The sequence below is a fragment of the Phaenicophaeus curvirostris genome, chromosome 3 (assembly GCF_032191515.1).
Source record: "Phaenicophaeus curvirostris isolate KB17595 chromosome 3, BPBGC_Pcur_1.0, whole genome shotgun sequence".
Taxonomy (NCBI): domain Eukaryota; kingdom Metazoa; phylum Chordata; class Aves; order Cuculiformes; family Cuculidae; genus Phaenicophaeus; species Phaenicophaeus curvirostris.
This window is the reverse complement of record NC_091394.1, coordinates 58,417,752-58,432,764: the sequence shown is the minus strand read 5'-3', so window position 1 is coordinate 58,432,764 and position 15,013 is coordinate 58,417,752. Positions and strand designations below refer to the sequence as shown.

General features: G+C 44.4%; 2 protein-coding genes across 2 annotated transcripts in view; both read right to left on the bottom strand.

The window, feature by feature from the left end:
- Nucleotides 1-5,277, bottom strand: part of XKR4 (XK related 4) — a 228,285-nt gene extending 223,008 nt beyond the window's left edge. Inside the window, exon 1 of the mRNA XM_069854133.1 lies at nucleotides 4,399-5,277. Within this exon, the coding sequence (XP_069710234.1) occupies nucleotides 4,399-5,222 (824 nt within the window). The 5' untranslated portion in view covers nucleotides 5,223-5,277. The remainder of the gene's footprint in view (nucleotides 1-4,398) is intronic.
- Nucleotides 5,278-11,151: 5,874 nt separating this feature from the next.
- RP1 (RP1 axonemal microtubule associated) overlaps nucleotides 11,152-15,013 on the bottom strand; it is a 177,062-nt gene continuing 173,200 nt past the window's right edge. Inside the window, exon 58 of the mRNA XM_069854130.1 lies at nucleotides 11,152-14,153. Within this exon, the coding sequence (XP_069710231.1) occupies nucleotides 14,099-14,153 (55 nt within the window). The 3' untranslated portion in view covers nucleotides 11,152-14,098. The remainder of the gene's footprint in view (nucleotides 14,154-15,013) is intronic.

Here is a 15,013-nt window from a genome sequence, read left to right as displayed (position 1 = left end):
CTCAAGGCCAGGTTGGATGGGGCCTTGAGCAGCCTGATCTAGTGGGAGGTGTCCCTACCCATCGCAGGGGAGCTGAAACCGAATGATCTTTAAGGTCCCTTCCAACCCTAACTATTCTATGATCCTCCAGGTGGGCTCCCACACAGCAAGCAAATCTCAGACAAACCCCTTCACTCTATTGAGAGGAATATATTTAATCATCTCACTATCCTAATTTTAACCTAATTTTAAAGGGTAATTTCCAGTCCTCTTCTTTGCAGTGATTCACCCTTCCTCTGGCCTTGCTGGCTACAAAATTTGACAGTTCCCTTTCAGGCACTTCAAATGCCGCCCTTCAGACAAAATGACAGCCACCGTGGGAACCTCCAAGCACTCCAAGCACCAAGGCAGCAGGCTCACACCATTCCCCTAAGAGCGACAACAGTTGTCCTGGGAAGTTACTTCTTGCTTTCCAGACACTACCAGAGGGGTAGCATCAAATCCTCCAGCCTCCTCCCGTCGCCCATCCAATTTCGAAGAGCCCATATGCTTCATCAGGGCTGGCTCTCAGGACTCCTTTAAGCAGTTTCAGCAGCATAGCTCTCCAATCCTGCCAGCTCATTTGGAACCTCAGCAAGAAAAAACAGTTTTCAAGGAAATGAATGAGCTCCACAGATGCCAAGTGAATGCCATTATCTCTGGCATCCAGTCACCAAGTCCTGTTATCCACTGTGAGATCTGAAAGCCAGGGCTAAGCCTGAGAAACTTAGTCAATCAAAGGGATCCTCAAGGGCAGTGTTTATATACTTTCATGCCAGGCTGAAAGGGTGAGAGTTTATCTGAAACCTACTTGCCCTTACACCTCTACATAGTCCTTATAGGCTATAAATTAAAGCATCCATTTCCCTTTTTTTTTTATTTCCTTTCAATGGACTATAAGGACCCCATGTAGTACATCCCCCTTGCACTCCCCAGAGCCTGCTAATAAAAAGCCATGACTGTCACAGCATTTACTTGGGAGATCAGGGCTTCATAGTGTGGCTTCCATACCCACGTATTGGTAAAAGGCAGAACATACTGGAAGTACGGATAAAGAAACATACTTGTATCTGTCTCTGAAGGTAGAATCTCATCAGTGATCATATATTAATATGGAATTAGCTCCCAACAAAGGCCTAGTATCTGGACTCAGCTGTGGCAAGCAACTCCTCAGAGGTTTCACTGGAATTTTAACTGGGGGACAGTGTTACCAGGAAGTCTATGAATATCCAACCCCCTTAAAAAAACATCTATATGCTTATTCTTCAAAATGGAAGAATTCAGCCTTCTAAAATTTGTGGGGGAAAAAATACCAATTTCAAAAAAAAAAAACCGCACTTATTCAGAACTGTCTGGCAGTTTAGCTGCTCCTGCAGCTCCTCTTCTTTACACTCTCGGAAAAATCATTTTAGTAATTTTAGATTGCCTATTTCCAGCATTGTTCCATGCCACATTAAAGACCTCATTCATTTCCCATTAGCACGTTTTAGTTAAAATTAACACATAATCATTTTCAATGATGCGGCTTTCAATATGTTTGTAAACAAAAATTAATCTCGAAGAAGGAAAAGCTGTGAAATTGTTCAAAATCATCCTAACAGACCTAATCACTAAAATCACACTTTTAAACTTTTTTTTTTTTTTTAAAGCCAAGAACACTGGGATTGTCAGTTGTACCCTCCCTCAGGTCAGCCTCCTTAAATAAAAACTTGTCACAATTGCCCCACAAAACTTTGGCAGTGTGACAAATAAAAAGAAACTGAAGACCTCAAGAACCACTTCAACACCTGAAGAGGAGACAGAGGACAGTGAATGCTACATGAAAGCAGAACATGCACCAAACTCAGTATACTGAAAACAAGGCACAAGCAAACCTCTCTCGTACCCTGGTATCCTTGCCCGTGTACAAAACTACCAGACACAAAAACCTCAGTTCTCATAACTAAGGCTCCTTGTTAACAGAGAAACCACAAAGATTACTGTAATTTTCACTTGTGCAGGATTGCATACAATAAGTAACAGAAAATGTAAATATAGGAATGAAAGAGCTTTAACAAGGGCCAAAAGAAAAAGAGAAGGAAAAATTGAAAGCTGAGATAAAACACAGACCAAGACAGAAAATAAGGAATATAATGGATTTTGCCAACTGTGGGGATGGTGCCCCCAGCAAGTGTGCACTTGTGGTGGCAACACGGCATGGTCTGTTCAGCTGTGTGAAGGAGCTAGTCTCTGAACACGTGCAACTGGAAAACACTTTAGATCATCCTTCAGCCTAAATGCTTAGGAGCCATTCGCTCAGGCCAGTGCAGCAGTTACACTGCGGAGCAGAAGTTTTGGACTATTAAGTGTGATTGCTCCATTTTCCAGAAAATCCTTATTATTTTCCACATGTAATATTAGTTCTGACTCCATGCTTATGTAGAGAGTTTCCCCAATTTCCCCAGATCTCCCCTAGGAGGAATACACCGAGGGAATTAAAATGAAGTAACTTTAATCAACGATGAAGTGCTGATATGCAAAACCGCATACAACTGACCATATCATTTGTACATTTGTGGAAAACTGCAAATAAATACTACTAAATTACTGACAAATAATTCTAAGGCTGTTTAACTGAAAAATAAAAAAGCATAACAGGCTAAAACATAAATGATGCTCTAGCACTCCTCATCAATTTAATATTCTAGTAGTCTTACACTACTGCTCATAAAACATAAAAAAAAAAGCTACAAGTGATCAAAAAGAGGCTCAGCTAGCTTTAAATATAGAGGACTAGGTGCTCTTGCAAGGAGAAAATCTTAAGTTAAAAGAAATGGTGCTTCATCAAAAAGCCAGCAGCTCGAGAGCTCTAAATCCCAACCACTTCACTTGACAGAAGTGCTGTGAAATATCAGATTGCACCCTGCTCCACCCAAAGCCCTGCTCTGTTTTTTTCCAATACGGAGTCATGACACCAGACTTTGTAACTCTCTTTTGTGTCATTCAGCACAATACACAGTGTTTATCTTTTACATGGATGAGTATCAACGTGAATTTCTATGTAGAATTTGACAATCTTCTGCCTCTGCAGGATCAGGAGTAAAGATTACATAAAAACATCTCATTCAGAAAGTCCTAAATTTAACTTTCATTCAACCATGGAGGTAGAGCATACAAGATCCAGAACAAGGCATCACTTTTCATTCAGAATATTAAGCACACCTGTAACTTGGAGTCAGTTTCACAAATTCAGAAAATTGTGTGTTTTATGACAAACCAAAGAATCTGGGAAGAGAAAGATACTTAGTTACAGCATCCTGAGATCTTCACTCTATTATCCAGCAGCACCTGGATTTCTTGAAGCTCAAAGGCCACAAACTTAACTCAGTTGTACCAATTACTGCACTAACAGAGAGCTAGAATCCCTGGCCAAAAGCATGAGAAATTAAACATGCCAGAGTTAGAAGCTCAGAGTAATAATTAATTACATTCTCTAATAAAATAACTGCGAGAAACTAGTGTTTCCAGAACAGAAATACGAGGGAATTCCTTTCCAGCCGATAAGAGATCCCAGAAGAATTTTCAGGTGGCGCTTTAGTGCTCTGCCCCACTCCATGACCTTATTCAACACAGCATCATCTTCCACGATTTTATGTGAAAATTTCGACTCTGCACATACTGTGTATTCTGGACTCCGCACTTTTCAGGCAGCACTAAATGTATTTGCAGGGCATTCAGCCTCCATAAAAGTCTTGCCTGGAAATGTGCTTAAAATAAAGGAAAACCCTACTTTTGCAAACTATGATGTCATCTCCCTTCTCAGCAAGTGCCTTCCACCGCCTACTTCAGCAGATCCTTTCCACAAAACACATTACGTCGCTCGTGAACCTTTCCAAGAGCAGCTACTCCAAAGTCCAGCTTAGAAGACATTCCTCTACTACATCACATATGTAGAAAAAGCACACGCGTAGCACGGAGCGGACCGCGCGCAGCATATTTACACATAAACATCAAAACTGGGCAACGGGGTGTTCATTAGCACTTTCTGGAGAGAAACTCCTCAGTGTAAGCGAAGTTCCCTGCCGGCGGCAACATGTGAGGAGACCGGGAGGTGCGCATTACCGAGATATAGGACATTCCACTCCTTTTCTTTTTTACGGGGGTGGGGGGGGGCTTTTCTCATGGCTCCCGGCACAGGCTTCCCGGGAAGTTTAGGGCACCTCGCACCAGCGCCCGCCCGCGCGGCACAAGGCGCTCGGGGACCCGGCCGGGAGTCCCCGAAACCCCCCTCAGGACCCGGCGACGAGGGGACCCCGAGGTCCCGCGGCCGGGCTCCCTCCCCACCCCGAGGGGAGCCGAGCTGCGTTCCCCCCCGCGCCGACCCCCGTCCCGGCTCCTCACCTCCAGACCTGCCCGAGCTGCAGGATGTGGACGAGCGACTGCAGGAGCCAGACGCAGAAGGCGCAGGACGCCGAGCGGCCGCTGCCGGCGCGAGGAGCGGCGTGGCCGCTGCCGGTGCTGCTGCCGTTGGTGGCGTTGCCCTTGCTGGCGGTGGACGCCTGGCGCTGCGGCGCGCAGGGGCGAGCGGCGTCGATGTCCGCGGCCGCCGAGCCGCTGCTCACCAGCAGCTTGTTCTCGGCCGCGGGGCAGTGCCCGGCGGCGGCGGCGGCGCTGTCCTCGGTGCTGAAGTCGTGCGCGAACCAGCGGAAGCTGAAGACCTGCACGGAGAGGGAGCCCAGGAGCACGAAGAAGAGCGTGAGCCCGAACCACCAGCGCTGGCCCCGCAGGTAGTAGTCGACCGCCAGCCAGATGTCGGTGCCCACGTCCGCGAAGTACACGGCCAGGGCGGCCAGGATCCAGAGGCAGTCCCACAGCGAGTAGCGCCGCTGCTCCCTGCCCAGCCGCAGGCACAGGGAGGACGAGCCCCCGCCCGAGCCCCGGGAGCCCCCGCCGCCGCCCCCGCCGCCGTCTCCTCCTCTGCCGCCGCCGCAGCAGCAGCAGCAGCAGCGGGAGCCGCCGCCCGAACCGTCCCCGCCGCCGCCGCCGCCGCAGCACCCGCCCCCGGGCGCCTCGTCGTCGTCGCTGCCGCCGCCCGGCCCGGAGCCGGCGGGCAGCCCCGGGGCCAGCGCCTGCACGGAGCCCGAGTGCTCGGAGTTCTGCAGCGGCGTGAACGCCACCTCGCCGCCTTTCTTCATCTTCCGCCGCCCGTCCGACTTCGCGGCCATGATGCCTCCCTCAGCCCCGCCGGAGAGCGAGCGGGAGCGGCGAGCGCTCCTTTATCCCGCGCCTCCCCCTGCTCCTCCTCCTCCTGCCTCCCGCCCTCCGCCGCCGCAGCCGCCGCGGACCCGCCGCTCCCCTCGCCCCCCGGTCCCCGCTCCGCGCCGGGGCTGCGCGTCCGCGGGCGGCGGCTCCTCCGCGGCGGCCGCGCCCGCAGCGCCGCCTGCCTGCGAGAAGCCGCGCTCAGCCCGCCCGCCCCGCCGCCTCCGCGGGGGCCGGCGGTGCCGGGGCCGCCGCGCTCTGCCCGAGCCGCGAGCAGGCAGGGCAGCGCCGCCCGGAGCAGCGCATCCCGCCCCCGCCCGCCGCCGCCCGGCTGACTGACGCCGGGAAAGAAGATGACCTCATCCCTCTTCCTCGCTGCCGCCGCCCCCCGCCCGGCACCGGCGCAGGGGCGGGGAAGGGGGCGCTCGGCCGCCGGGAGGGACGGGCTCGGCGCGGCCCCGGGGGCTCGGCGGTTCGGCTCGGCTCGCCGTGGCCGGCGCCCCGCGGGACCGGGGCGGGGGGGGGGGGCGGGGGACGCGGCGCCGCCGCCCGGCGAGACCCGCCCGCGTTCGGGGCGAGTTTCCCCCGGCGGGCGGTGCTCCCTCTCACCGCCCCCCCCGGGCCGCGAGCGGGGAGCCGCGGAGGGGGGGTCCGGCGGCTGTGCCGGGGGAGCGGGAGCGGCGGCGAGGCCGAGCTGGAGCGCCCGTCGCGCCCACGGGAGCCGCCGCCCGCGCTCGGCCCCGGTCCCGTCCCAGCGAGTCCCGCAGCGGGCGGGAGGCGCCGCCCGTAGTTCCCGTAACTTTGCGAAACTAGACCGAGGGGCTGCGATTTCACGAATTACGCCGTGACTCACTCTCTCTTTCTCTCTCTCAGAGGCGTTTGGGGGAAGGTGAGGAGACGCCGTTTTACTCCGCCACCGGGAGAAACGGCGTTTTACGCGTGAAAATTCCCCAGGCGAACTCACGACGCCTCTCGCCGCCTCCCCCCCCCCGCCCTTTTCCCCGAAGCTCCGGCTGTCCCCGGAGCGCGGCCGCTCCTCGAGGCTCTCCCGGGTCCTTTCGCTGTCACCTTAGGTGGCGAGGGGTCGCAGGGCCCCGTCCCCGGGCAGCAGCCGGGACCCCCGGGCGGTGATTCCCGGTCCCCGAGGGTCGCCAGGCTCTGGTGCCCCGGCGGTAACCCAGCTCCCGGGCGCAGGGCTCGAGGGGCCCCGCCGGGAAGGGCCTTTTGCCCCCAACGCGTGGCCTTTCTGCCTTCTCTCTCCTCCTACAGCTCCAGAACGTACCGGCTGTGGAACTGGGTGACCTCGTCGACGTTTTGTTTTGTGCCTCTGGAATGTTTGATAAGTGTGCTCACTCCCTCCTTAAAACAGAGCGGTGAGATAGTTCCCAGGCATGTTGCTGGAATATCTTGATAGGAATGCCAGTGAGACTGTGATAGGGCATCGTTATTTTAAGATAAGTGACTAAACATAGCCCCTTCAACTTCATTAATTAAAGAGAAGTCGTATAGACAGCTCAAAAATCTGCTTTCTAACTCATAAACGTACACGGTAAGTATGAAGTTGCCTCTTGGCAATTGGCTTTTACTGATAAATACTCCAGATTTCAAGAACAGACCACTGCGTGCATCATTGTATTATTAAGAGCGCTAAGCATACAAAAATCAAACTTTGAAGGGTGACGATGACATACGAAACCAATTTGACCTGTCATTTCACATGCTGCTGAACGTTTACAAGAGTCTTTAATTACATCATCACATAATGGTTCTTAAATACTACACATTTGCTCTGCAATCTCTGTTACAGCGATAGGGCTGTACTTTTATTTCTTTTCCTTTTGTAACCCATATTAATTTCCTTCTCATTACAATCCATATGATCTTTATTGCCTTAGACTTTTAATGCAAATTGCTTTTTACTAAGGGTATCTTTTAATAATTCAGTCAGCACCTATGTATAATACAATACATCCACTTAAGATTACCTTGTCAGCAGAGAAGGTGCTTAATAATGAAGCTAATTTAGGCACAAGTTGGTAGTTTATAAATACCAACAAGTTCCCCGTGTTATTCTATTTATAGTTACATCTTTAATAAAATGGTCTAGTGCGCTCTCTAAGTTACTTTAATTGAGTCTGTTTGACATATAAAGGTCTAAAAGATGCTACAAATTTATAATGGAGGTTATATTGTAATACATGAGTGGTGGGAGAGGGAAACGGCTGTGGTCCTAGAGCTGAACTAACAAACTCCTTGGGGTGAGGTAAGAGAGGGAGTCAAAGGTGTGTGATTCATGATGGAGGGAATAAAATACAGCAGATAAGGTCCAGCATGCTGGAAGGGCAGAAGGTACCTATAAGCAACACAGTAGAGATATGAGAACATAAATAGTACTAGTCTAGCTGTACTTTGTCTGCAGAGGTTACAGTAGCCTGTCTACTGCTAGCCTGCCTTCAGGAGGTAGCTGCTGGGGCCAAGTGTCCCAACATCCTCCCTGCCCCAGATGCGAGACAAATTTTCTGGTATGTTTACACCCAGCCACTTCACTCAGGGGCAGAATTTGACCAAAAGGATTGATGCATTATGCAGGAATATTCCAGTTTGCTGTCTTGGACTTTAGATCAGACCTGTAAATCTGAAAGATGTTCAGTTGGACAGACATTTTGTTGTAATGGGAGAGTTTTCCACCTTTTTCCCTATATTTTTCTAGTTTGTCTCATTTCTCTCCTCTCTCCCCCCTTTTCTTTCTTTTTTTTTCTTTTATTTGGCTTGTTCAGTTTTCTTTTTTTTTGATACAGCTACTGTTGCATTTATGAAGGAAATAATACTCTTTCCCACTGATTTCATGTTTACAATAGCTGTCTGTTAAATGGAGGCAGTACCTTTAAACCTAAATTAAATTTAAGGCTATTTGATACTCCAGAGGAATGCCTTCTGGTTTCTTTTCTCAGTTAAAAGATAACAAATGGAAAGGATCCCAAATAAAGTGTAAGTGCTGAAGAAATTTCTCTCAAGAAACCGAACCAAATTTCTTCTTTGTTACATTGACATAGCTTCTATGGAGCTGTGCTGGGGCCAGAAGAGTTTGTATACATACAGTATACAAATCAACATGCATTCAGCAATCCAATGTTGTTACTAAGCCTCAGAAATTATTAATTACAAAATATAAATGAAGGGCAAAAATGTGATCACAGACACCAATACATATTTCATAAACCAAAGTCAGACACATTCATTCCTCATGTAAATCTGCTTTCTCTCTGAAGGAGATTTTATTCTTGGCTTCCTTTTTCTCCACATTTCTTTAAAGAAGGCATTGTTATGGGTGTCACAACTATTGCTTTTGCTTTGTTCTGAATTGCAACTGCTAATTCCTTTTTTTCCTTCTTACAATATCAAATCACCTTTGTCTACATTTTTTTTCATTGTAGACTTTTATGAACTCAAATCTAAAATGCCCAGGAAATGCACTTCTGGGTTCCAATCCTCTCATCTTTAATCTAATTTTTTTTTCTTACTTCTTCAGGTTACTAACTATGATGCTTTTCCCAGTTTTCTTTAGCAATGTGTTATAAATGGCCTATCAAATAAACTCAAGTTCTTGCTTTTATTTCTCCCATTTTGCCATTAGAATATCATTATACTCTACAGTCCAGTAAATTTTTTTGCATGCATTCATTCCAAACTATTCCCAAATCTATTTTTTTGTTTGTTTGTCAACACTTTTGAAAATTTGCAGTTTGATGCTTAATGTTTCTGCAGTTTCTTCTAGCTTAGAATAACTGAAGCATTAGAATGCGTTTGCTGTATCTGGATTTGATGCCCTGTGGCAGTGTTTTGGCACAAAAGCTTGCCTTTCTCACCATACTCAGTCCTTTGGGGAGCATCTCTATATCATGAAGGTGCTGTGCAGAACCCTACTGTCCTAGTAGGTCTTGGAATGGGCTGGTTCCTCCTGCTATGCAGAGCTCCTGAGCAGACCACTTTAGAAGTCCTAAGCCATAAGGAGTTCTCTGATTATTTCTTCTGGAAGATCTGATAAATCTACTAGCACATTTGCTTCATTTCCTCCTTCCTTCCAACCCTTTTCTTTTCTAACTACCTTCTGATATGTGCTTTATTTTTCTCTCAAAGGCAGTCGAACACCTTTTCCTGCGCTGTGCTTCTCTTCATATTTCCGTGCTTGATGTAAAGCTGGGGTGACCTGATGGGAAATCCAATGAACGTCTGTTTTCTCATTCACTCTTACATAGTTTCACTGCTTTGTCTTCCATACATCCAACTTTAACTAGTGTTCCACATTAAAACAGAGCCCTCAAGCGCACATGCATGTGCAGTCAATTTCTTTAGAAGCAGCAAGTGACAATTATTCTATGAAATGTTTACAGGTTTTAGAGGTTTTCAATAGGTCCATGTTTAAGTTGCACACAGGGGTGTTGGTGAAAGTTGTAATATAGAATGTTCAATGTTTATATACTAATGTACTTAATTGCCTTTTTGCCCAAATAAGTTTCTTCACAACTGCTACTGATAAGTGAGATAGTTCAGTGCAAAGGGAGAAGGCATTTCCTTTCAATGAAGCAAATATTTCAGCTAATTAACATAAACACAAATCAGAAATACATTGGTAAGTCACTAAACTTTTCAGAAAAATACTACTAAAATACTATATATTTTAAAACATATTTAGTATAAACAGCTATTGCTTGCGTGCCTTAGGTTGAGATTATTTTATTTATAGGCCTATACCAAAACATTTTTGAAGTAACTTATCTTTAAAACTGAGAAAAAGAAGCATGAATCAAGTATCTCCATATGTTAGCCTACTTTTACAATCACAAAGAATACTCTGGAATGTTCCCTGGTTTCAGAAATTACTTTGCTTTATAACATCTTGATGTCAATACGTGTATTTTATATGCATAAATCTCTTTTCTGTATCATGTGAAGGTTCATGTGAAAATGCCAATACATGCACACACCCCCCACACCTTCCCCCATGAGATCAGGAAAGGAAGAGATTCAGTGTAGCAGTGTAGCACACCTAATTTTAAGTACACTATGAATCAGACTTAGTGAAACCATTTATGTACTTACGATTTAGGCATATGTAATTACATTTTAGGCATGTACTTAAATTTCTCAGTGGTTTGAGGCTGTAGTTTCTTGTACTTTCAGAATAAAAAAAGCAGCCAAAATGATTGAGAGCAACCCCACTTTGATGACGGCACACTGACTGCAATATTATGTTTGAAAGAGGAAATTATTTCCCAGAATTTTAGAAAGATTTAACTCAAGTTATTTTAAAATTACATTTATTATTTAGAAACGGATGTCAGTTACCTCTCATGTTGCTTCGTAGTATGAATTAAAAAATATTATCAATGATAAATATATAAGGAATGATAGTGGAAGACAGATCTAAGGGAAGACATCGCAGGAAGCAAGCTTTCAACTGGACTTTGTACAATGCTGACAACTCTTTCACTACCATTGTGCGTGTAGAAAGCAACTAACAGCCAAGCACATCACATTTTGTGATAAATGGGAAAGGTGTTCCATTTAAGGGTATATGATGCTGTATGTAAGATGTAACTAAGAATTTTCGAAAGTTTGAAGAAGAAAATGAAAATACTGTTTTCTTTCCACTTTTTACTCCCTCTGTTTAAAGTTAATTCAAGCTAAGCAAAATAATTGTAAACAATTGCACAGAAAGTTTTGACATGGCTTTGCACCACTCAGAACGGAGGAGTCTATGGATTTTTCCAGACTACTGATTTTCTTCATGGAGGAGAAGTCCAAGTGACTGTTATAAACTGATGTGTGAGCAGAGCATATTTTTATTTACAAACACCTGTATAAATACTAACAACCCACCAGACTAAATGGTATCCATTTAAGTCTTCTATAGGAACTCAAAGGAGCACTTGGTACTTCCTTTTTCCTTATTTTCATTCCATTTCTTCAACTGACAAACTACAGGACGAATAGATGCGATATAAGTGATCATATGTACTTAAGAGGGAATTCTTTCTTTTGTATGATGGGTTTCAGCAAGGCAATACTTGGAGCTGTTGAGAGAATATTAAATGGTCCAATGAGCCAGTCAGAACATGGTTATATTTTTTTCTCAAATCCTTATCATCAGCAAAAGAAACTGAGACTTTTAAGGGCTTAAATGGGCATAAAAATGTAGTCTGTATTAACCTAATAATATATATAGAAGTGCACCAGGACAAGTGGATAAGGAAAAAACATGGAGTTAGCTAATGCTGGGCCCTTCATGGATACTTTCAGACTCTGTTATGTCAAAAAGTCTATGTTATGGTCTTCAGGGTCTATATTTTAGCACCCAGCTCCAGCCTGAAGTTTTCTCTGCAGTGAAAAAATAACATTCTTGCTTCATCATCTCAGAATCCTCTAGCCACTGCCCTCTCACACAGATTCTCAGGGAGATGAGAGAGGAGCAGGGAGAGGCAGAAGTCAAACCCTTCTCCCCACTACAGCCTTTCCTCTTCTGTCTGACTGAGTTATCTCACTGCTTCTTCCAATACTCTCAGACATGCCAAATGCCTGGGTTTCTTGTTGACCCAGGCAGTCTTTTTTCCACGCTACAACTCTCTTCCCTGCAGAGGCATCTGTGGTGTGAGTATCTGCCCAGGCTCTCCATAGGCAGGGCAGGGTGCTGGGAGGAAAAAAGCAAGGCAGCAACCTTGCTGTGCAGCAACAAGGGAGTGCACATGAGGCAGCACCTCTGTCGTGTCTCCATCCTTGGCCAGCAATGTATTCCAAAATTTGTCCCACTTGCAAGGGATGGAGATTAAGTGATTTCCATGCCAAACACAGCAGACATCACCATGTGGAAGAGGCAAGTTTGAGGTTTGGCACTAGTCACAAGCTAAATATGCTAACTGGCTTGTTTTCCAAGCAAGACCCGAGAAGGGGGTTCTTCAGGTATTTCAGGTTTTCTTAGTATAATACCCTGGTAATATGTGCTACAAGCACCCATGATGCACTTAAAATTAAGCTGTCTGCTGTGGTGGTCCTGTTAGTGAAAAGGTTAAGGTGTTTACATGGCTATGGATCCAGGGAAACGAATCCAAAACTTGACTTGTACACTGTAAATGTAGAGAAATAATTTTTAAATATGGAGGGCAACTGCTGAAGGAGGGTATTCAGTATTGGTAATGAAAAACAGATTAGGAAGGCATTATTTACACTTGATAAATCAGAAATGGCATCAAAGAGAGCTAGTATTACAAACTATTAATGAAAGACATAATAATGAAACAAATCACATAATAGATCACAACAAAGTGATTCACTGTAATGAATACTGATAATAAGTGAATGAACTGTGTGCTCCAGGGATACAATTTCAAATCTATTCCAATGTGTGTGGCAGCAATGGGAGCAAAAGAGCACTTTTAGAAGAAATTGACTCTGTTCCATTGCTCACTCTGGTCACATAAACAACTTACATTAGCTCTCCCTTTGATGACGTATAAAGTAGACAAAAATGAAACTACCTGTCAAGACACATTATATATGTTTATTTTTAAATATGTTAACATAACAACTAAGATCTCCTCACCCATGCAGATATCAGCCAACATTCCTCATTCCACAGAATAGTATGAGCAAATAAACATTAAATATATTAAAAAGACAGTCAGATAGCATTTCATCAGCACAGATTAAAAACTCATTTAATTATTTTAACTGCTGCTACAGAGCATGGTAGTGCCATGAAAGGGAAACAGGTCTAAAATTCAGATCTTCATGCAGATTTTAAATTTTTTAGGTATTAAAGGTGAAGCTTTGGATTAAACAGAGGGACGCACTATGTACCTTACATACAGTATTTGTATTCTAATCACACATATGAAACTTCAGGTGGCGTGCAGGTCTTAATTTCTTTTCAGACTCTTCTGTATCCTAAGCCCTTCCTGAGTCAGTTCTGGCAATGTCCAAGCCTACCAAGCCAAACATTAATCTATGCATTCATAGCTAAATAAGTTTCTATCTATTGTGCATTTAAAAAAAAAATATTGGAGCTTTTTTTTTTTGAAAGTAAAGGCATTCACACAAATAGAACTAGAAAGTCAGTTAGATAGCTAAGAATGGGTGCTGCTAAAGTCATCAAGCAGGGAGCTGCCTAAGCCTGCCAGTGAGCTATTGCAATGTTACTGATAACAGCCTCTTTTAAGAAACCCTTTGGATCTAAAGGTTCTCAGCTGAGGTTCTGGCTCAGCTACAATATTTTACAGTCAAATGTCAGTGGGAGGCTTACTGACACCGGATGAACTCCTGAATAACAGCTTCGTTATTATTCTCTGTTATGGTTTTATAGAAAAAGGAAGCAATATCTGGTAAGGCTAAAGAGTTATGTAGTTTGTTTGGAAAATTATTTTGAGAAAGCCTGAATTTTTAATAAATGTCAAAATTGAAATGGATTAACTACATTAATAAATATTGACAGATTTGACACAAGAGCTAAAATTATCTTACCCGCAAATTATTACTGAAACAAAAATGTTTGAGTATATTACTACATATGCCTACCATTATGAATGCTCAGAACAAGTCCACAGAGACATGTTACAGCTTTAAATTTCTGTTTTCTAAATTTCAGTCATGCAAAGGTTTTGAGCACCTCAAATAGGATTGGACTGCAGTGTTAACATTAGACATGTTTAATTCACTGTGATGTTTTCAATGCATTGTTTTGACATTCTCTCACAGTAATTACAATACCTTCAGAATTATAAAATACAAGTAAATCAAATCAGCATGTGTTTGGAGAAGTAGCACACTGGAAAAATCAGAAATCAAGCAGCTATGGATATAGTTGCACTGTGGTACGGCCATCACTTTCATCCTCAGCAAGCCACCTTAAAAAAAACCCAAAACTGTCAGACGCACAGCACATCATATAAAACTTAGCAAACAGACAAATCATGGGAGCCTCAATTTTTAGGAAGATTTATAAAGAAGTAGTAACTATTCTGATGAGAATAGTGATTTATTTTTTTATTTTAGTATCCACATATTCATAATTTAAAAATATAATTAACTTTATAAATATATATATGAATTATGCATTCATTTTATTTCTTGGTTATATAGGTGACAAGTAGATTGTTTCATTAAGTAGCATAAAATTTAGAGTGAGTAAACCTGTTCTGTGACAGCAGGTTATTGTCTGTGTATTCCACTCCAGGGACTTTACGTCTCATAGCTCCCTGTTGGTACATGAAATACTGAGATGCATGATGGGCCCAATCCCTGCTCTGTAAAACCCTGTGAAGGTTTCACTGTTGACTATATGGGAAATAGGCCTGAATCTCCAAGTAGAGTTAAAAACCTAACACTTTTGCAGGGCTTATGACAGATTACCTGGTGTGGTATCTATTACAGGAGCTAGTATAGTAGGGATTCCCAGCCACTATAATGTTAATGTAGCTCATATCTGAAGCTGCACCACTGAACACCTGGGAGATATGACTGAAGCTAGACAGTTCCAGACTGAAACGCAACTAATCTTTGCCAATAAAATTGCTCATGGAAGTCCTAGAGCTAAAGGAAGATATGATATGTAAGCTAGAAAACATCCATTTAAATGAGTTAGTAAAGAATGTCCACCTCCTTCCAGGTTTCTTAGTGATAAATACTTCTTAGAGAGAGCATTTTTATCAGAAGTGTCTTTGTGAGAGAGTGAACCCTTTCCCCATTTACACAGTAGGCTGTAAGA